The sequence below is a fragment of the Somniosus microcephalus genome, chromosome 4 (assembly GCF_052327205.1).
Source record: "Somniosus microcephalus isolate GS21.2 chromosome 4, FLI_Smic_1.0, whole genome shotgun sequence".
In the NCBI taxonomy this organism is placed as follows: Eukaryota; Metazoa; Chordata; class Chondrichthyes; order Squaliformes; family Somniosidae; genus Somniosus; species Somniosus microcephalus.
The window spans coordinates 67364517-67385975 of NC_140990.1; the positions used below are offsets into that span (position 1 = coordinate 67364517).

Sequence of the window (21459 nt, forward strand, 5' to 3'; positions counted from 1 at the left end):
GAATCTTGTCAATTTCTATCCTGGTCTCACAGTGATGGCTTTTGTAAACTCCTTTTACAGGCTGTGAGAAGGGCAGCATTTACACACCACAAACTCAATCGAAACAACACATCAAGATCTGACAGAGTCACTCCATTCATCCGGACCTGAATATCTCCTTTGAATGTGGAAGGAGAAATGTTTGTCTGTTCTCTCAGTGGGAAAAGATTTCAAACATCACTGTGACTGGAAAAACACTGAGACACACACCCCCCGCCCCCCCCCCCCCGTCAGAGTGTTCCAGTGCCCTGCCTGGAAAGAACTTTAACCAGTTACACAGCCTGAAAAATCATCGCTCCACTGACGTGTTCTGTGTGTGGACGAGGCTTCAACTGATCGTCCAACCTGGAGAGACACAAGGACACCCGCACCACGGAGAAACCATGGAAATATGAGGACTGTGGGAAGCGATTCTATTACCTGTACCAGCTGGAAACTCATCGACGCAGTCACACCGGGGAAAGGCTGTTCACCTGCTCCGTATGTGGGAAGGGATTCACTCAGTCATCCCACTTGCTGACACACCAGCTCATTCACACTGGGGAGAGACCTTTTAATGCTCTGACTGTGGGGGACAGCTTTAAAACTTCTGCAGAGCTGGTGAGACACCAGCGAGTTCACACTGGGAAGAGGCCATTCACCTGCTCCGTGTGTGGGAAGAGATTCACTCAGTCATCTGACCCTTTGACACACCACCGAGTTCACACTGGGGAGAGGCCGGTCACTTGCTATGTATGTGAGAAGGGATTCACTCTGGTAGGCAACCTGCTGAGACATCACCGAGTTCACACTGGGGAGAGGCCGTTCACTTGCTCCGTGTGTGGGAAGGGATTCACTCAGCACTCCAGCCTGCTGACACACCAACGACTTCACACTGGGGAGCAGCCATTCACCTGCTCTGAGTGTGGGAAGGGATTCATTCAGTCATCCAACCTGCTGAGACGCCAGTGAGTTCACAAGTGACTGCAGGGATTGGATTCTGCTAGTTTTGCTGCTGTTAATCACATCCAGGACTGAACCATGTTCATTCTGACAGTTGGGGTTTGTTTCTGTTGATGTTAATAACTCCTGTAACTGGGCTGGAGTTTAATATTTTGGATAGATGTCAAATAAATCAGCTTTGTTTTAAACACATTGTTGTAGATTTTCGTCTTTCCCACCTGAGTGTTCAGCATCACCTGGCTGGAGCTCAGAAAGGACAATCTGGGGGAGGATCGTACGGCGGGAACAGAACTCCAGCCTGGACACAGTCCTTCAGGGCCACACTGAGAGGGGAAAATGGTACTTTGGTCTCTATCATCTTCTCGGGCGAATTTCTCACGTGTTTAGAATAATTTTCTGCAACAATATGTCCTAGAACCTACAAGGGGGCAGGCCATTTTAGATTGAGTAATGGGCCAGATTTAGTCAACAGCCTCACGGTGCATGAACATTTATCTAACAGCGATCATAACATGATCGAGTTCCACATTATATTTGAAAGGGAGAAATGCGAAACAGCTACTATGATTCTAGTGTTAGATAAGGGCAACTTCAACGGGATGAGACAGAGACTGTCCACAGTAAACTGGGGAAATCTGTTAATGGGTAAAACGACAGAAGATCAGTGGGAGGTGTTCAAAAAAGAATTTACACTGATACAGAACCTGAGGGGCAAGAGCTCTACTTGACATAACAACACAGCCATGGACGACTAAAGAGGTAAGAGACAACATAAAACTAAAAGAAAAAGCATACAAAAATGCAATAAATAGCACAAATCCTGGTGAATGGGAGAAATACAAAGAACAACAAAGGGTGACAAACAGATAGTAAGAGCTACAAAAAGGGAGTATGAAAAGAAACTTGTAAGGATGATCAAAATCAACACAATTTTTATTATAATTATATTAGGAAAAAGAGGGTGGTCAGGAGCAATGTGGGCCCCTTGAAAACATAATGGTGACATTGTAAATGAAAATAAGGAAAAGGCGGACATGTTGAATAATTATTTTGCATCAGTATTTACAGTAGAGGAAGAGGATAGCATGCCGGACATCCCAAGGAAACTAATATTGAATCAGGGACGGGGACTCACCAAAATAATAGTAATGAAGAAAATAATGGCACTAAAGAGTAACAAATGGCCAGGACCAGATGGTTTCCAAGCCAAAGGAAGTAGGTGAGAACATTGCAGATCCCTTAACTATAATCTTCCAAAGTTCTCTCGATTTGGTAACCAATTCATCAGATTTGAAAATTGCACACGTCACCAAGGTGAGAGAGGGAAACCAGGGAATTAGAGAGCAGTTGTGGGGAAATGACTAGAGTCTGTAATTAAAGATAGGGTGACTGAACACCTTGGAAAATTTTCAGTTGATCAGAGAGAGCCAGCATAGATTTGTAATGGGTCGGTCGTGTCTGCTGAACCTGATTGAATTTTTTGAAGAGGTGACTGAAGTAGACACCAAATCCAGGGACCACTTACACTGAGGCTATAAATGGGAATCGGAGAGCCTCAGTATGGGGAATGGTCATGGTGGTGAAACCAGCTGTAGTGAGGGTGAAAGGCGGGTAATGGATGAAGAGATGACGGTGGAATCAGATGGCGACTGGTGGGGCCTGGTGACAGGTTATTGTCAGAAGCCCTTTTCAGGCAGACTGACGACTGGATGTAACCTGCACAATACCTGGATCCACCTGTTCTTGACCCAAATCAGAAAGTCTAATGTCCCTGATGTATTTTTCTGTGGGAAGTGTCGAGATGTGAAAGAAGGGAGGAAATCAGGCTCGGGCCAGAAAGAAGGTTCCTTGAATGAACAATTCATGAGGCTGTTTTGTGACTCGTCTGCGTGATGTTAAAAACATGAAATGGAAAAGGACGCGTCTAGTGACACTGGCGTTGTCAATAGTGGGTTCTAACCTTAATCACTATCTCCTAATATCCTATCGACTACCCCCAACCACTGACCACAATCCTAACCAATAACCACTAGCCCCAACCACTAACCCCAATCCTAACCAATAACCACTAGCCCCAACCACTAACTCCAATCCTAACCAATAACTACTAGCCCCAACCACTAACCCCAATTCTAACCAATAACCACTAGCCCCAACCACTAACCCCAATCCTAACCAATAACCACGAGCCCCAACCACTAACCCCAATCCCAACCAATAACCACGAGCCCCAACCACTAACCCCAATCCTAACCAATAACCACGAGCCCCAACCACTAACCCCAATCCTAACCAATAACCACGAGCCCCAACCACTAACCCCAATCCTAACCAATAACCACTAGCCCCAACCACTAACCCCAATCCTAACCAATAACCACTAGCCCCAACCACTAACTCCAATCCTAACCAATAACCACTAGCCCCAACCACTAACCCAACCCTAACCAATAACCACTAGCCCCAACCACTAACCCCAATCCTAACCAATAACCACTAACCCCAATCCTAACCAATAACCACTAGCCCCAACCACTAACCACAATCCTACACCTTAACCCCAGCCCCTGACCAAGGATTATTGACAGGGATCAATGGAGGAGCTAAAGACCTGATAAAGGAAGTATTTGAAATAATTATCTCAATTAAAGAAATAGTGCAAGGTATGTTAGTAACAAGAGATTAAATCAAAGAGACCATCAAAATCAGCAATGACAATTACAAAGATCAGAACATTTCTAAGGCTGTCACATGCAGTATGTGTGGAGTTTTTTTTTAAATTGGATCCAAGAGATGTTAAATGATACAGAAAATAACAGATTTCAAATCTTATGCAAGGTAGTTCTGTAAAGGGGTGGTTCAAAGGAATTTCAGATGAGTGTAAAGTGAGACACTGCAGTTCAGTCTATGACACCCACAAGCCGTGTACACAAATGGAACAAGTTTGGGGTTTGATGTGGTAGAAGGTGAACTAGATGAGAACGGAAATAATCCAGAGTAAGAAAAGGCCCAAAAATGGAACAGTCAGTAACAGAACATCAATTAGTCTCCTCTTATCTTGGAGAAATCAAATATTAGGCACACTGTGTGTTTGAAACAAAGCTGATTTATTTAATATTTGTCCAGAATATTAATCTCAAGCCCAGTTATTCTAGTTATTAACATCAGCAGAAACAAAGCCCAATTGCCAGAGTGAACATGGTTCAGTCCTGGATGTGATTAACAGCAACAATAACAGCAGAATCCAACCCCTGCAATCACTGGTGAACTCGCTGGTGTCTCAGCAGAGTGCATGACTGAGTGAATCCCTTCCGACACACGGAGCAGGTGAATGGTCTCTCCCCAGTGTGAATGCATTGGTGGGTCAGCAGGTCGCTTGTGTTTTTAAAGCTCTTCTCACAGTCAGAACATCTAAATGGTCTCTTAACAGTGCGAACAAGTTGGTGTCAGAAGATGGGATGACTGAGTAAATCCCTTCCCACACACAGAACAGGTGAATGTCCTCTCCCCAGTGTGAACTCGCTGGTGTATCTGGAGATGGTATAACTGAGTGAATCCCTTCCCACATTCAATACACGTGAACAGCCTCTCCCCAGTATGAACTCTCTGGTGTATCTGGAGCTTGGATAACTCTGCGAATCCCTTCCCACACACGGAGCAGGAGAACGGTTTCTCCCCGGTGTGAACTCGCTGCTGTCTATGGAGGCTGGATGACTGAGTGAATCCCTACCCACATTCAATACACGTGAACGGCCTCTCCCCAGTGTGAACTCGCTGGTGTATCTGGAGCTTGGATAACTCTGCGAATCCCTTCCCACACACGGAGCAGGTGAACAGCCTCTCCCCGGTGTGAGTGCGCCGATGAGTTTCCAGCTTGGGTGGATAATTGAATCTCTTCCCACAGTCCCCACATTTCCACAGTTTCTCCGTGGTGCGGGTGTCCTTGTGTCTCTCCAGGTTGGACGATCAGTTGAAGCCTCGTCCAGACACAGAACACGTGTACGGTTTCTCCCCGCTGTGAATGGTGCGATGTTTTTTCAGGCTGTGTAACTGGTTAAAGCTCTTTCCACAGTCAGTGCTCTGGAACACTCTCACTTGGGTGTGTGTGTCTCGGTGCTTTTCCGGTCACACTGATGTTTGAAATCTTTTCCCACAGACAGAACAGACAAACATTCCTCCTTCCACATTCAGAGGCCGATGATATTCAGGTCCTGATTAATGGTGTGACTGTCAGATCTTGATGTGATGTTTGGTTTGAGTTTCCCGTCTGTAAATCCTCCCCTTCTAATACCCTGTAAAAGGAGTTTACAAAAGTCATCACTAAGTACAGGAGAGAAATTCAGAACAGACAATTCTAGTTTCTATGGAACATTCTTTCCTCTCTTGTTCCCCCAAAGCTGTAAATCCCCGTCCCACACACTCTCCCTCCTCCCTGTGCTGAAATCCAAACCCATCGCACCATCTCCAACATTTCTTTCCTCCACTCCCAGTTTTCCCCCTCCCTCTACTCTGGTTGGGTTCAGTTCTACACCCGCTGTGTGCAGAGTGAGAATAAAATCAATGAGTCAATGATTGTCTCTCCTGGTCACTGGGACCCTGAATCCGCGCCCACACGCTGGTTCCTGTACCAAGATGGCCGCGCATGCGCCGTGCTGCAGGTGGAACTGGTCCGTCTTCGCTCCACCAAGATGACGGCACGTAAATGATGAGCGGTTTTGATCGAGCAAGTAGGGAGAAACTGTTCACCCTGGTAAGTGGGTCGGTAACCAAAGGTCACAGATTTAAAATAGTTGTTAAAAGAACTAGAGGGAAATGAGGAGAATTGTTTTCACACAGAGGGTTGTTAAGATCTGGAACGCACCATCTGAAAGGATGCTGGAATCAGGTTCCACAGGAACTTTCAAACAGTAATTGGACATGTACTTGAAGAGGACTAGTTTGCAGAGTTCTGGGGATAAAGCCGGGGTTTGGGACTAAATTGGACAGCTCTTTCAAAGAGCCGGCACAGACACGATGGGCCGAATCACCTCCTTCTGTGCTGTTAGATTCAATGATCAGTGTGAAGACGCTGGTGTCCCTTAAGGTTCTTAGAGCTTTTAAAACTCTTCCCACAGTCAGAACATTTAAGGGGTCCCTCGTCAGTGTGAACAAGCTGGTGTGACAGGAGGGTGGATGACTGAGTGAATCCCTTCCCACACACAGAGCAGGTGAACGGCCTTTCACCAGTGTGGAGGAGCTGGTGTCTCTTCAGCTCCCCAGAGCTTTTAAAGATCTTTCCACAGTCAGAACACTGAAATGGTCTCTCATCAGTGTGAACAAGCTGGTGTCCCTTCAGATCCCTGGGGCTTTTAAAGCTCTTCCCACAGTCAGGACACTGAAATGGTCTCTCATCAGTGTGAACTCGCTGGTGTCCCTTCAGTTACCTGGCGCTTTTAAAGCTCTTCCCACAGTTAGGACACTGAAATGGTCTTTCCCCAGTGTGAACAAGCTGGTGTCCCTTCAGATCCTGGGGGCTTTTAAAGCTCTTCCTACAGTCAGAACATTGAAATGCTCTCTCATCAGTGTGAACAAGCTGGTGTCGCTTCAGTTCCCTGGCGCTTTTAAAGCTCTTCCCACAGTCAGTTCCCTGGCGCTTTTAAAGCTCTTCCCACAGCCAGAACACTGAAATGGTCTCTCATCAGTGTGAGCAAGCTGGTGTTCCTTCAGTTCCCTGGCGCTTTTAAAGCTCTTCCCACAGTCAGAACACTGAAATGGTCTCGCATCAGTGCGAGTGCGTTGGTGTTGCTTCAGTTCCCCAGGGCTTTTAAAGCTCTTCCCACAGTCAGAACACTGAAATGGTCTCGCGCCAGTGTGAACTCGCTGGTGTGTTTGCAGGTGGGATGAACAAACAAATCCCTTTCCACACACGGAGCAGGTGAATGGACAGTCCCTGGTGTGACTGCGTCGTTGAACTTCCAATGCAGATGGGGAACTGAATCCCTTCCCACCGTCCCCACCTTTACCCGGTTTCTCCCCGGTGTGATGGTGCATGTGTCTCGCCAGGTCAGGCGATCGGCTGAATCCGCGTCCACACACTGAACACATGTGCGGTTTGTCATCGCTGCGATCGCTGCTTTCTCCTTCCATGTGCAAAGGCCGATGATATTCAGGTCCTCATGAATCGAGCGACTCCGAAAGATCTTGATGTGATGTTTAGTCTGAGCTTCCCGCCTGTAACCGCTCTACTTCTATTACCCTGTAAATTGAGATCAGAAAAGGATCAGAGACAAACTGTTGTTTAATTTTCCCCTTTCTGACCCTAGGGGCAGTGAAGCTGATTTTCAGGCCCCAGCTGCTGCACAGGTTGGTTGAAAGGATCAGCAGTAATGGCGGCTGCAATACCCACAAGCCCCCATGCTCTAGGAAGCGCTCTGTTGACTCTGAGTCCCACCCATGTGGTCATGGCCCCCACGCTCTCCTGCTTCACAATCGCCCATCCCGATCGGTCCGCAACGCGTATACTCAGCACACAAAACCCCGCGGTTGGAACATCGGGCGCGCATGCGGAGCCGCAACATCTGGTGCGCGGCTCAGGTGGGGGCGAGTCGGTGTTTCACCTCAGTCATCAGGGAGGTGCGCATACGCAGGACGACCCAACATCCTTCCTGTCAGCAATCACTCCCTTGTTTCTTTAATAAAAACAGGAAATGCTGGAAATACTCAGCAGGTCAGGCAGCATCTGTGGAGAGAGAAACAGAGTTAACGTTTCAGGTCGATGACCTTTCGTCAGAACTGCTTGTTCTTTAGTGTCAGCCAGTGGTTCAGTTGGTAGCACTCTCGTCTCTGAGTCAGAAAGTTGTGGGTTCAAGTCCCAGCCCAGAGACGAGCCCAAAAATCTAGGCTGACACTCTAGTGCAGTACTGAGGGAGTGCTGCACTGTCGGAGGTGCTGTCTTTCAGATGAGACGTTAAACTGATGCCCTGTCTGCTCTCTCAGGTGGCTATAAAAGATCCCATGGCACAATTTCAAGAAAGAAAGACTTGCATTTATTTAGTGCTTTCATGACCACCAGATGTCTTGAAGTGCTTTACAGCCAATGAAGTACTACAATGAAGTAGTCACTGTTGTAATGTGTGAAAGAGCAGGGCAGTTATCCCCAGTCTCCTAGCCAGTGTTTATCTCTCAATCAACATATAAGGATAGATTATCTGGTCATTATCACATTGCTGTTTGTGGGAGCTTGCTGTGCGCTAATTGACTGCCGCATTTCTTACATTACAACAGTGACTACACTTCAAAAGTACTTAATTGGCTGTAAAACACTTTGGGATGTCCAGTGGTGGTGAAAGGCGCTATATAAATGCAAGTCTTTCTTTCTTCACTGGTCTCACCAGCGACCTCTTCTAGCTGATGGTTGATTGACATTACAAGAGGATTTGAGTACAGGACTAAAGAAGTCTAACTCCAATTATATAGGGCCTTGGTGAGACCACACCTGGAGCAATGTGTACAATTTTGGTCTCCTTACCTAAGGAAGGATATACTTGCCATAGAAGGAGTGCAACGAAGGTTCACGAGATTGATTCCTGGGATGGCGGGACTGTCGTATGAGAATAGATTGAGTAAACTAGGCCTGTATTCTCTTGAATTCAGAAGAATGAGAGGGGATCTCATTGAAGGATACAAAATTATTACAGGGCTTGATAGGATGGATGCTGGGAGAATGTTTCCCTTGGCTGGGGAGTCTAGAATCAGGGGCCACAGCCTCAGGATAAAGGGTCGGCCATTCAGGACTGAGATGAGAAGACATTTCTTCACACAGAGGGTGGTGAATCTTTGGAATTCTCTACCCCAGAGGGCTGTGGAGGCTCAGTCATTGGGTATATTCAAAACAGAAGTCGATATATTTCTGACCAGTAAGGGCATCAAGGGATATGGCGATAGGGCTGGTGAATGGAGTTGAGGCAGAAGATCAGCCATGATCTCATTCAATGGCGGAGCAGGCTCGAGGGGCCGAATGGCCCAATCTTCCTCCTATGTAATGAACTAGATGTAATATCTCCAAGTTTGCAGACGACACAAAGCTGGGTGGGCGTGTGTGCTGTGAGGAGGATGCCGAGAAACTCCAGTATGATTTGGACAGGTTGGGTGATTGGGCAGATGCATGGCAGATGCAGTATAATGTGGATAAATGCAAGGTTATCCACTTTGGTGGCAAAAACAGGAAGGCAGATTATTATCTGAACAGCAATTGATTGGGAGAAGGGGAAATGCAATGAAACCTGGGTGTCCTTGTGCACCAGTCGCTGAAGGTAAGCATGCAGGTGCAGCAGGTGGTTAAGAAGGCAAATGGTATGTTGGCCTTCGTAGCGAGAAGGTTCGAGTACAGGAACAAGGATGTCTTGCTGCAGTTGTACAGGGCCTTGGTGAGACCACATCTTGAGTATTGTGTGCAGTTTTGGTCACCTTATCTGAGGAAGGATGTTCTTGCCATGGAGGGAGTGCAGCGAGGATTCACCAGACTGATACCTGGGATGGCAGGAATGACGTATGAGGAGAGATTGGGTTGATTAGGCTTATATTCGCTAGAGTTTAGAAGATTGAGAGGGGATCTCATTGAAACTTATAAAATTCTAACACGACTAGACAGACTAGATCAGGAAGGATGTTCCCGATGGCCGGGGAGTCCAGAACCAGGGGTCACAGTCTAAAGATAAGGGATAACCCATTTAGGACAGAGAGGAGGAGGAATTTCTTCACCCAGAGAGTGGTGAACCTGTGGAATTCTCTACCACAGAAGGCAGTTGAGGCCAATTCATTAAATATATTCTAGAAGGAGTTAGATATATTTCTTAAGGCTAAAGGGATCAAGGGATATGGGGAGAAGGCAGGGACAGGGCACTGAATTTGGATGATCAGCCATGATTGCATTGAATGGCGGAGCAGGCTCGAGGGGCCGAATGGCCTACTCCTGCTCCTATCTTCTATGTTTCAATGGTTATCCCTCAATTAACATAAAATGATAGATTATCAGATTGCTGTTTGTGGGAGCTTGCTGTGTGCTAATTGGCTGCTGCGTTTCCTACATTACAACAGTGACGACACTTCAAACAGTACTTTATTGGCTGTAAAGCACTTTGGGACGTCCGGTGGTGGTGAAAGGCGCTACAGAAATGCAAGTGTTTCTTCCTTCACTGGTCTCACCTCTTCTGGCTGATGGTTGATTGACAGCCGAGAGTTCGGGCATGCGCACACGGGACGGCGGTTTGTGCCGAGTCCGGCACAGCGACCCCTCCCGGTCACCAAGGGTAATAACCGCGCATGCCCAGAGGAGACCAACCCCCTCCCCCACTCGGAGCTGCGCCTGCGCACTCGGATCCTGCTGGACGGAGTCGGCGCGGGGCATTCCGGGGAAAGGCCTTGGTAATAACAACAGAAAATGCTGGAAAAACTCAGCAGGTCAGGCAACATCCGTGGAGAGAAATTTGAGTTGACGTTTCGGGCCAGGCCTTGGTGTCGGTTACAGAGTCGCGATCGGTGACGCAAAGTGAGTTTTCTCCGCTCCGATTGGGTGGAGAATCGCGCGGGGTGGGGGGAGGGGTGGATCGGGAGAGAATAAAGAGAAATAGAAAAACCTGAGAGTCCGCGAGGCCCCGGACCGAGCGGCGTCAGTTGGACGGAGCACGTGATCTCCTCGGGGACACGTGACCCGGGCCCGCAGCCTGATTGACCGGAGCTTCTGACCAATAGGGAGCGAGCGGGGCGGGACTGGAGGACAAGCCGGCGGCGGGTCCTCCAACCAATCGGGGAGCCCGAGGGGCGGGACCAGCACCGGCTGATTGTCTGATCCGCAGGGCAGCAAGTTTCTCCAGTCCCTTGTTCAGGGCCCGGGGCCAGGGGAGGCTGTGGGCCTTTATTCCCCTTATTGGACACAAGGCTCTTTGTCTCACAACACACTGGCTCAGGTTTTAATAGAGACTTTTTAAATTCATCAATAAAAGCAGATAAACCCCGTGCTTCTGTGGCACAAACTTTCTAATATTTTATAGAATCATAGAATGGTTACAGCACAGAAGGAGGCCATTCGGCCCGTCGAGCCCGTGCCGGCTCTCTGCAAGACCACTTCAGCGAGTCCCACTCCCCGCCCTTTCTCCGTAACCCTGCACATTTATTTACTTCAGGTACTTATCCAATTCCCTTTTGAAAGCTGTGATTGAATCTGCCTCCACCACCCTTTCAGGCAGTGCATTCCAGATCCTCACCACTCGCTGCATAAAAAAGTTTTTCCTCATGTCGCCTTTGGTTCTTCCACCAATCACCTTAAATCTGTGTCCTCTGGTTGTCGACCCTTCCGCCAATGGGAACAGTTTCTCTCTATCTACTCTGTCTAGACCCCTCATGATTTTGAAACCTCTATCAAATCTCAACCTTCTCTGCTCTAAGGAGAACCACCCCAGCTTCTCCAGTCTATCCACGTAACTGAAGTCCCTCATCCCTTATCCCTGGAACCATTCTTGTAAATCTTTTCTGCACCATCTCTAAGGCCTTGTCATCCTTCATAAAGTGCGGTGCCCAGAATTGGACACAATACTCCAGTTGAGGCCGAACCAGTGTTTTATGAAGGTTCATCATAACTTCCTTGCTTTTGGACTCTATGCCTCTATTTATAAAGCCCAGGATCTCGTATGCTTTTTTAACCCTTTCTCAACCTGCCCTGCCACCTTCAATGATTTGTGCACACATACCCCCAGGTCTCTCTGTTCATGCACACACTTTAGGATTGTACCCTTTAGTTTATATTGCCTCTCCTCGTTCTTCCTACCAAAATGTATCACTTCGCACTTTTCTGCATTAAATTTCATCACTCAGTTTGAGCTGAGGTGGAGATGGAGGAGAAGCTGCTGGGTTTAACCCCCAGTACTTCTGAGCCCAGGAGGACCCAACAATTTCCAATGTGAGACTGTCAAGGGAGGTGGATTCTAGGGGAGATTAGGTTGTTAAACAGACACTGTCCCTACAATATAAAAGAATATTGTTTTAGGAACAAGTATTTCTGTGCAGGCTTTTAATCCAGTTTACATATACAGATTTGTTTTAATTCATTCTTGGGATGTGGGCGTCACTCACAAGAGCAGCAAATATGGCCAATCCCCAGTTGCCCGTTGAGAAGGTGGTGGTGAATCGCCTTCTTGAACTGCTGCAGTCCGTGCGGTGAAGGTATTCCCACAATGTTGTTCGGTAAGGAGTTCCAGGATTTTGACCCAGCAACGATGAATATGTCTGAGTCAGGATGGTGTGTGACTTGGAGGGGAACTTGGAGATGATGGTGCTCCCATGCAACAGCTGCCCTTGTCCTTCTAGGTGGTGGAGGTCACGGGTTTTGGAGGTTCTGTCAAAGTTCTGGTCGAGTTGCAGATGTGTAAAGTTCCTTACCTTCGCCCCCTCCCACTCCCACCCCCACCTCTCTCTCCTCCCATAGAGGCCAGAGTCCTGTGTAGGCACAGACTGGGTGGTGGATTCCCTTTCCTGAGGGACATCAGTGAACCAGTTGGGTTTTTATGACAATCCAGCAGCTTTCATGGTCACTTTTTTCTAGTGCCGGCCCCACAAATGACCAGATTCATTGAGCTCAATTTCACAACCTGCCTTTGTTTTCTTGTGGGTTCTCTCTCACGCTCCCTGTTTTATATGAATTTTACAGGGTATTAGAAGGGGAGGATTTGTAGACAGGAAACTCAAACCAAACATCACGTCAAGATCTGACAGAGTCACTCAACTCATCGGATCTGAATATCACCGGCCTCTGAACATGGAAGCAAAAAGCACCGTTCACAGCGGGGAGAAACCATACACGTGTTCTGTGTGTGGACGAGGCTTCAGACGATCCTCTGGCCTATCGACACACAAGGTTGTTCTCCTTGGAGCAGAGAAGGTTAAGGGGAGATTAGATGGAGGTGTTAAAAATTGTGAGGGGATCTGGACAGAGCAGATAGACAAAAACTGTTTTCATTGGTGGAAGGCTTGAGAACCAGAGGACACAGATTTAAGGTGATTGTCAGAAGGTCCAAAGGCGACATAGAAACATAGAAGATAGGAGTAGGCCATTCGGCCCCTTGAGCCCGCTCCGCCATTCAATGAGATCATGGCTGATCATCCAAATTCAGTACCCTGTTCCTGCCTTTGTCCGATCCTGTCACTGTTTTCCAAGTGCTCTGCTATTACATCTTTTATAATGGACTCTAGCATTTTCCCCACTACCGATGTCAGACTTACCAGTCTATAATTCCCCGTTTTCTCTCTACCACCTTTTTTAAATAGTGGGGTAACATTAGCTACCCTCCAATCCATGGGAACTGATCCAGAGTCTATAGAATCTTGGAAGATGACCAGCAATGCATCTACTATTTCTAGGGCCACTTCCTTAAGTACCCTAGGATGTAGATTATCAGGCCCTGGGGATTTATCGGCCTTCAATGCCGTCAATTTCCCTAACACCATTTCCCTACAAATACTGATTTCATTCAATTCCTCCCTCTCATTAGACCCTACGTTCCCTGACATCTCTGGGAGGTTAATTGTGTCCTCCTTTTTAAGACAGAACCGAAGCATGTATTTAATTGGTCTACCATTTCTTTGTTCCCCATATTAAATTCCCCTGATTCTGACTGCAAGGAACCTTCAACCACCGTCTGACCCACCTGTGACAGAAACTGTAGGTCCCGCATTGGACTCATCAGTCACCTGCGAACTCATTTTTAATCTGGAAGCAAGTCATCCTCGGTTCCGAGGGACTGCCTAAAAGAAAGAGGCTCTCAAGGTCTTTCACATCCTTGCTAAAGTGCGGTGGCCGCAGGAACTTTCACCGTCCCTTTAATCAGAAGAACACACGAAAGGGGGGAGGGAGTCCCTTTAAAGGTGGGAGGGTGTGGGTGTCCTTTTAAAGGTGGAGGGGTGGGTGTCCCTTTAAATGTGGAGGGGGTGGGTATCCCTTTAAATGTGGAGAGCCGGGGCCGCGCATGCTCATTCGGCCCTCTCACCATCTCACCGCAACACGAGGCTGCCAGTGCGCCTGTGCGGGACCTCCAGGGAGCAATCGGAAGACCGGGCCCGGGGAAGAGGCGGAATCAGCGGCCGGGGTAAAGTCAAGTGTTGGGGAATCGATTTAAATTGAGGTGAGGGGGGGGAAGCGGAGAGCGAGATTATAAAGTAAAATACGAGAAAAACCAAACTTGAGAGTCGTGCGGGCGGGACCTCCGCGGACGCCGAATGGAGCGGATTGAACCGCCCGGGGTGGCGGAGTGAGCCGGAGCAATGTGATTCTGACTGACGGGAGCGCTGACCAATAGGAAGAGGGCGGAGCTGGGAGGTCTGTTCTGGGCGGCCTGGTCCTCCAACCAATGGCGGTGTCACCAGGTTGTAGTCCAACAGCTTTATTTGAAATCACAAGCTTTCGGAGCGCTGCTCCTTCGTCAGGTGAAGTGGAGAAATGCATAAAGACACAGCTTATATAGTCAGAGAATCATGTCAGATGTTTACAGGTAACCTTTCCAACTGCCATTTATCACACCTCGGCAGAGAGATAATCACAGCAGTCAAAGGTGTGAATGGTGTCCAAACAGGTCAGTCAGGGAAACATTACATCAAAGAACAATGAGGTGGGGTCACAAGGGGTCAAATATTGCAGATGCTGGGGTCTGTATGAAAAACAAAAAAACATGCCCCGGAGCATGGTACATCGGCGAGACCATGCAGACACTGCGACAACGGATGAACGGACACCGCACAACAATCACCAGGCAGGAATGTTCCCTCCCAGTCGGGGAACACTTCAGCAGTCAAGGACATTCAGCCTCCGATCTTCGGGTAAGCATTCTCCAAGGTGGCCTTCGAGACACACGACAACGCAAAATCGTCGAGCAGAAACTGATAGCCAAGTTCCGCACCCATGAGGACGGCCTAAACCGAGATCTTGGGTTCATGTCACGCTACATGTAACCCCACCTGATGCAGGGTCATCCAGACTCGAGTCGACATTGGCTTGTTCTCTCTACACAGATGCGGCCGGACCTGCTGTGATTTCCAGCCAAAAAAAATGTTTTTTGTCTTTTTTTGTTTTTCATACAGACCCCAGCATCTGCAATATTTGACCCCTTGTGACCCCACCTCATTGTTCTTTGATGTAATGTTTCCCTGACTGACCTGTTTGGACACCATTCACACCTTTGACTGCTGTGATTATCTCTCTGCCGAGGTGTGATAAATGGCAGTTGGAAAGGTTACCTGTAAACATCTGACATGATTCTCTGACTATATAAGCTGTGTCTTTATGCATTTCTCCACTTCACCTGAAGAAGGAGCAGCGCTCCGAAAGCTTGTGATCTCAAATAAAGCTGTTGGACTATAACCTGGTGTTGTGTGACTTCTAAGATTATGATGGGTTTGGATAGGCTAGACAGGGAAAGGCTGTTCCCACTAGTTAATGGTACAAGGACTAGGGGACACAGATTTAAGCTTTTGGGCAAGCGATACAGGGGGGATGTGAGGAAAAACTTTTTTACACAGCGAGTGGTGATGATCTGGAATTCGCTGCCGACGGATGTGGTGGAAGCGGAGACAATGTTTTCAAGGGGAGTCTGGATAGGCACTTGAGGGAAATAAACTTGCAGGGCTACGGGGATAGAGCGGGGCAATGGGACTGACTGGATTGCTCTACAGAGAGCCAGCACGGACTCGATGGGCTGAATGGCCTCCTTCTGTGCCGTTATGACTCTGACTCTATGACTTGCATTAGAATTTGAGACAGTCTTTTTAATCTGTTAGATTAGGTGAAGCACAAACATTCCACGCGGGGGCCCATAGGATGGCATTGCCTGTTATATCTGTTGTTTGTAAGTTAGGGTCTGGACTTTGTTAATGTATCTTTAATTTGGCCAGTGAAAGCCCAACCTATGTTTCTTCCATTATTACTAATAACCATATTATAATCTCCACAGATAGAATTTGGAGTTTGTTAAGCAGAACTGCTTGCGAAGATAATTAAAAGTTAATTAGAAAAAGAGATAGAATGAAAGGAATTTGAGGATGTTACGGTATCCATCTTAGAATGGGCCATTTGCTAAATGGAAGTGAGATAGCAACTGGCTAAAGTGTGACAGCTCTGGCTGGGGCCATGATTAAGAGGGACTGGGTCCGGCCTCGTACTTGCTGGGTCAAGAAGGATAGAGACGAGAGATAAGACACGAGTTCCAAAGGAATAACCTTCAGAAAGATTAAACAACAAGACAAATTGGGTGAAGCAATGAGACCCTCTTTTGGGGAGGGCTTTCATCCAAGAATCGAGACAAAGAACTTGAGCTGTCATTGGGTGATGAGGTTTTAGAGGAAGCTCGATAGGTTAAATGGTCTTGTCAATAACTTGGCCTCAGGCCCACCCCTAAAAAGTGAATAAAAGTGACGCCCCGAGTGCTTGCCCACATGGACGGCGGAGGGGAGAGCTGAGCAGAAGTTGGGCTGGTCGAACGTTCTTTTGAGAGTGATCCCACGCTCACCATCGGAGGTTCCAGAGAGAGAGAGAGAGGCCGTAAAGCAGAGAACTGTTCACGCACGCCAGCCGTCTGTCCGATTGGGACCGGTACCAGCTGCTTGTCACGGTCGTGTGTTTTTGCTGTATAACCAGCATGTTATATTCCGTCTTAAACTCTGATTAAACACAATATACCCACCATACTGGTTTGCAGTCGGTCCTGATTATTTGAAAGACTGGAGACAAGTTACTAAATGGCCTAATCTCTGCAATCCTGGGGGGTCACCATTGACCAGAACCTTAACTGGACCACCCACGTAAATAATGTGGCAGTAAGGGCAGGTCAGAGGCTGGGTATCCTGCAGCGAGTGTCTCAGCCCTGGACTCCCCAAAGCCTTTCCACCATCTACAAGCCACAAGTCAGGAGTGTGATGGAATGCTCTCCACTTACCTGGATGAGTGCAGCTCCAACAACACTCAAGAAGCTCGACACCATCCGAGGGTACTTAAGGAAGTGGCCCTAGAAATACTAGATGCATGGCTGGTCATCTTCCAAAATTCTATAGACTCTGGAACAGTTCCCATGGATTGGAGGGTTGCTAATGTTACCCCACTATTCAAAAAAGGTGGTAGAGAGAAAACAGGGAATTATAGACCGGTAAGCCTGACATCGGTAGTGGGGAAAATGCTAGAGTCCATTTTAAAAGATGTAATAGCAGAGCACTTGGAAAACAGTGACAGGATCGGACAAAGTCAACATGGATTTACAAAAGATAAATCGTGCTTGACTAATCTACTGGAATTTTTGGAGGATGTAACTGGTAGAATAGATAAGGGAGAACCAGTGGATGTGGTGTATTTGGACTTTCAGAAGGCTTTCGATAAGGTCCCGCATAAGAGATTAGCGTGCAAAGTTAAAGCACACGGGATTGGGGGTAAGGTACTGTCTTGGATAGAGAACTGGTTGGCAGACAGGAAGCAAAGAGTTGGAATAAATGGGTCTTTTTCCGAGTGGCAGGCAGTGACTAGTGGGGTACCGCAGGGATCGGTGCTAGGACCCCAGCTATTAATATATATAAATGATCTAGACGAAGGAACGAGATGTAATATCTCCAAGTTTGCAGACGACACAAAGCTGGGTGGGCGTGTGTGATGTAAGGAGGATGCCGAGAAACTCCAGTATGATTTGGACAGGTTGGGTGATTGGGCAGATGCATGGCAGATGCAGTATAATGTGGATAAATGCGAGGTTATTCTCTTCGGTGGCAAAAACAGGAAGACAGATTATTATCTGAATGGCAATAGATTGGGAGAAGGGGAAGTGCAACGAGACCTGGGTGTCCTTGTGCACCAGTTGCTGAAAGTAAGCATGCAGGTGCAGCAGGCGGTTAAGAAGGCAAATGGTATGTTGGCCTTCATAGCGAGAGGATTCGAGTAGAGGAGCAAGATTGTCTTGTTGCAGTTGTACAGGGTCTTGGTGCGACCACACCTTGAGTACTGTGTGCAGTTTTGGTCGCCTTACCTGAGGATGTTCTTGCCATGGAGGGAGTGCAGCGAAGATTCACCAAACTGATACCTGGGATAGCAGGAATGACGTATGAGGAGAGATTGGGTCGATTAGGCTTATACTCACTGGAGTTTAGAAGAATGAGAGGGGATCTCATTGAAACTTATAAAATTCTAACAGGACTAGACAGACTAGATGCAGGAAGGATGTTCCCGATGGCGGGGGAGTCCAGAACCAGGATTCACAGTCTAAGGATAAGGTGTAAGATATTTAGGACTGAGATGAGGAGGAATTTCTTCACCCAGAGAGTGGTGAACCTGTGGAATTCTCTACCACACAAGGCAGTTGAGGCCAATTCATTAAATATATTCAAGAAGGAGTTGGATATATTTCTTAAGGCTAAAGGGATCAAGGGATATGGGGAGAAAGCAGGGACAGGGTACTGAATTTGGATGATCAGCCATGATTTCATTAAATGGCGGAACAGGCTCGAGGGGCCGAATGGCCTACTCCTGCTCCTATCTTCTATGTTTCTATGAGAGCGAAGAGGGGGCATGAAAAAACACTGGCAGGCAAAATAAAGGAAAATCCCAAGGTGTTTCAGTAGTATATTAAGGGAAAGAGGATAACCAGGGAAAGAGTAGGGCCCATTCGGGACTAAAGTGGCAATCTGTGTGTAGAGCTGGAAGATTTAGGTGAGGTTTTAAGTCAATATTTTGCATCTGTGTTCACTATGGAGAAGGGTGATGCAGGCATAGAAATCAGGCTGGGGGATTGTGATATACTTGAACAGATTAGTATTGAGAGGGAGGAGGTACTAGTGGTTTTAGCAGGCTTAAAAGTGGATAAATCCCCAGGCCCTAACGGGATGTATCCCAGGCTGCTGTGTGAGGCAAGGGAGGAGATTGCAGGGGCTCTGACACAAATTTTCAGAACCTCTCTGGCCACAGGGGAGGTGCCAGAGGACTGGAGAACAGCCAACGTAGTACCATTGTTCAAGAAGGGTAGTAGGGATAAACCAGGGAATTACAGGCCAGTGAGCCTAACATCAGTGGTAGGGAAATTATTGGAAAAAATTCTGAGGGACAGAATTAGTCTCCACTTGGAGAGGCAAGGATTAATCAAGGATAGTCAGCATGGCTTTGTCAGGGGGCAATCATGTCTGACCAATTTGATTGAATTTTTCAAGGGGGTGAATAGGTGTGTGGATGAGGGTAGTGCAGTTGATGTAGTCTACATGGACTTCAGTAAGGCTTTTGACAAAGTCCCACATGGGAGACCGGTCAAGAAGGTAAGAGCCTGTGGGATCCAGGGCAATTTGGCACATTGGATCCAAAATTGGCTTAGTGGCAGGAGGCAGAGGGTGATGGTCAAAGGTTGTTTTTGTGACTGGAAGCCTGTGTCCAGTGGTGTACCGCAGGGATTGGTGCTGGGTCCTTTGCTGTTTGTAGTGTACATTAATGATTTAGATATGAATGTAGGAGGTATGATCAGTAAGTTCGCAGATGACACGAAAATTGGTGGAGTGGTAAATAGCGAGGAGGGAAGCCTCAGGCTACAGGATGATATAGACGGGTTGGTCAGATGGGCGGAACAGTGGCAAATGGAATTTAACCATGAAAAGTGTGAGATGATGCATTTTGGGAGGACAAACAAGGCAAGGGAATACACAATGAATGGTAAGACCCTAGGAAAGACAGAGGATCAGAGGGACCTTGGTGTGCATGTACATAGGTCCCTGAAGGCAGCAGGACAGGTAGATAAGGTGGTTAAAAAGGCATATGGGATACTTACCTTCATTAGCCGAGGCATAGAATATAAGAGCAGGGAGGTTATGATGGAGCTGTACAAAACGCTAGTTAGGCCACAGCTGGAATACTGTGTGCAGTTCTGATCATCACACTATAGGTGGGATGTGATTGCATTGGAGAGGGTACAGAGGAGATTCACCAGGATGTTACCTGGGCTGGAGCGTTTCAGCTATGAAGAAAGACTGGACAGGCTGGGGTTGTTTTTCTTAGAACAGAGAAGGCTGAGGGGGGACCTGATTGAGGTGTACAAAATTATGAGGGGCATAGGTAGGGTAGATAGAAAGAAACTTTTCCCCTTAGTAAAGGTGTCAATAACCAGGGAGCATAGTTTCAAGGTAAGGGGCAGGAGGTTTAGAGGAGATTTGAGGGAAAACTTTTTCACCCAGAGGGTGGTTGGAATCTGGAACTCACTGCCTGAAAGGGTGGTAGAGGCCGGAACCCTCACAACATTCAAGAAGCATTTAGATGAGCACTTGAAACACCATAGCATACAAGGCTACGGACCAAGTGCTGGAAAATGGGATTAGAATAGACAGGGCTTGATGGCTGGTGCGGACACGATGGACCGAAGGGCCTCTTTCTGTGCTGTATGACTCTATGACCATCCAAGACAAAGCAGCCCGCTTGATTGGCACCCCATCCACCACATTAAACATTCACTCCCTCCACCACTGGCGCACCGCGGCTGCAGTGTGCACCATCTACAAGATGCACTGCAGCAACTCGCCAAGGCTTCTTCGGCAGCACCTCCCAAGCCCGTGACCTCAACTACCTAGAAGGACAAGGGCAGCAGGCACATGGGGACACCACCACCTCCAAGCTCCCCTCTCAAGTCACACACCATCCTGACTTGGAAGTATATCGTCGATGGGTCAAATTCCTGGAACTCCCTCCCTGACAGCATGGTGGGAGTACCTTCACCACACGGACTGCAGTGGTTCAAGATAGGTGGCTCACCACCACCTTGTCAAGGGCAATTAGGGATGGGCAATAAATGCTGGCCTTGCCAGCGACACCCACATCCCATGAACGAATAAAAAAAATCATCCCATATCACCGGTACAGGGGCTCAGTAATGTTTCATTCATCAGAAAAAGACAAAGTACAACAACATACTGGTCAGCTTAACAGAATCTCATAATGTTTATGAGGCCAGAAACATAAAATAGTCTCTAATAAATCAAGAAGGGAATTCAGTAGAAATTTCTTTACCCAGAGAATGGTGAGAATGTGGATCTTGCTACCACAAGGAGTAAATGGCATAGATGCATTTATGGGGAAGCCACATGAGGGAGAAAGGAATGGGAAGATATGCCACAGAACTCAGCAATGTAATCAACAACATAGAAACATAGAAACATTGAAGATAGGAGCAGGAGTAGGCCATTCGGCCCCTCGAGCCTGCTCCACCATTCAATGAGATCATGGCTGATCATCCAAATTCAGTACCCGGTCCCTGCCTTCTCCCCATATCCCTTGATCCCTTTAGCCTTAAGAAATATATCTAACACATTCTTGAATATATTTAACTAGCTGGAGTGCCCGGCGGTGCCGAGTCTTTTTTGAGGGTATGTTGTTGTTGGAAGAGAGAGAGCGACTGGGGGGAAGAGAGAGAGAGCGACTGGGGGGGAAGAGAGAGAGAGCGACTGGGGGGAAGA

At 47.5% G+C, this 21459-nt stretch overlaps 1 protein-coding gene across 1 annotated transcript in view; it reads left to right on the top strand.

Annotated features, from left to right (window-relative positions):
- Nucleotides 1–375: 375 nt before the first annotated feature.
- The window catches only part of LOC147119121 (uncharacterized), a gene marked incomplete at its 5' end in the record, with an annotated part of 51304 nt that continues 30220 nt past the window's right edge, over nucleotides 376–21459 (top strand). Inside the window, one exon of the mRNA XM_085984036.1 lies at nucleotides 376–969. Coding sequence (XP_085840162.1) covers nucleotides 376–969 — 594 coding nt within the window. The remainder of the gene's footprint in view (nucleotides 970–21459) is intronic.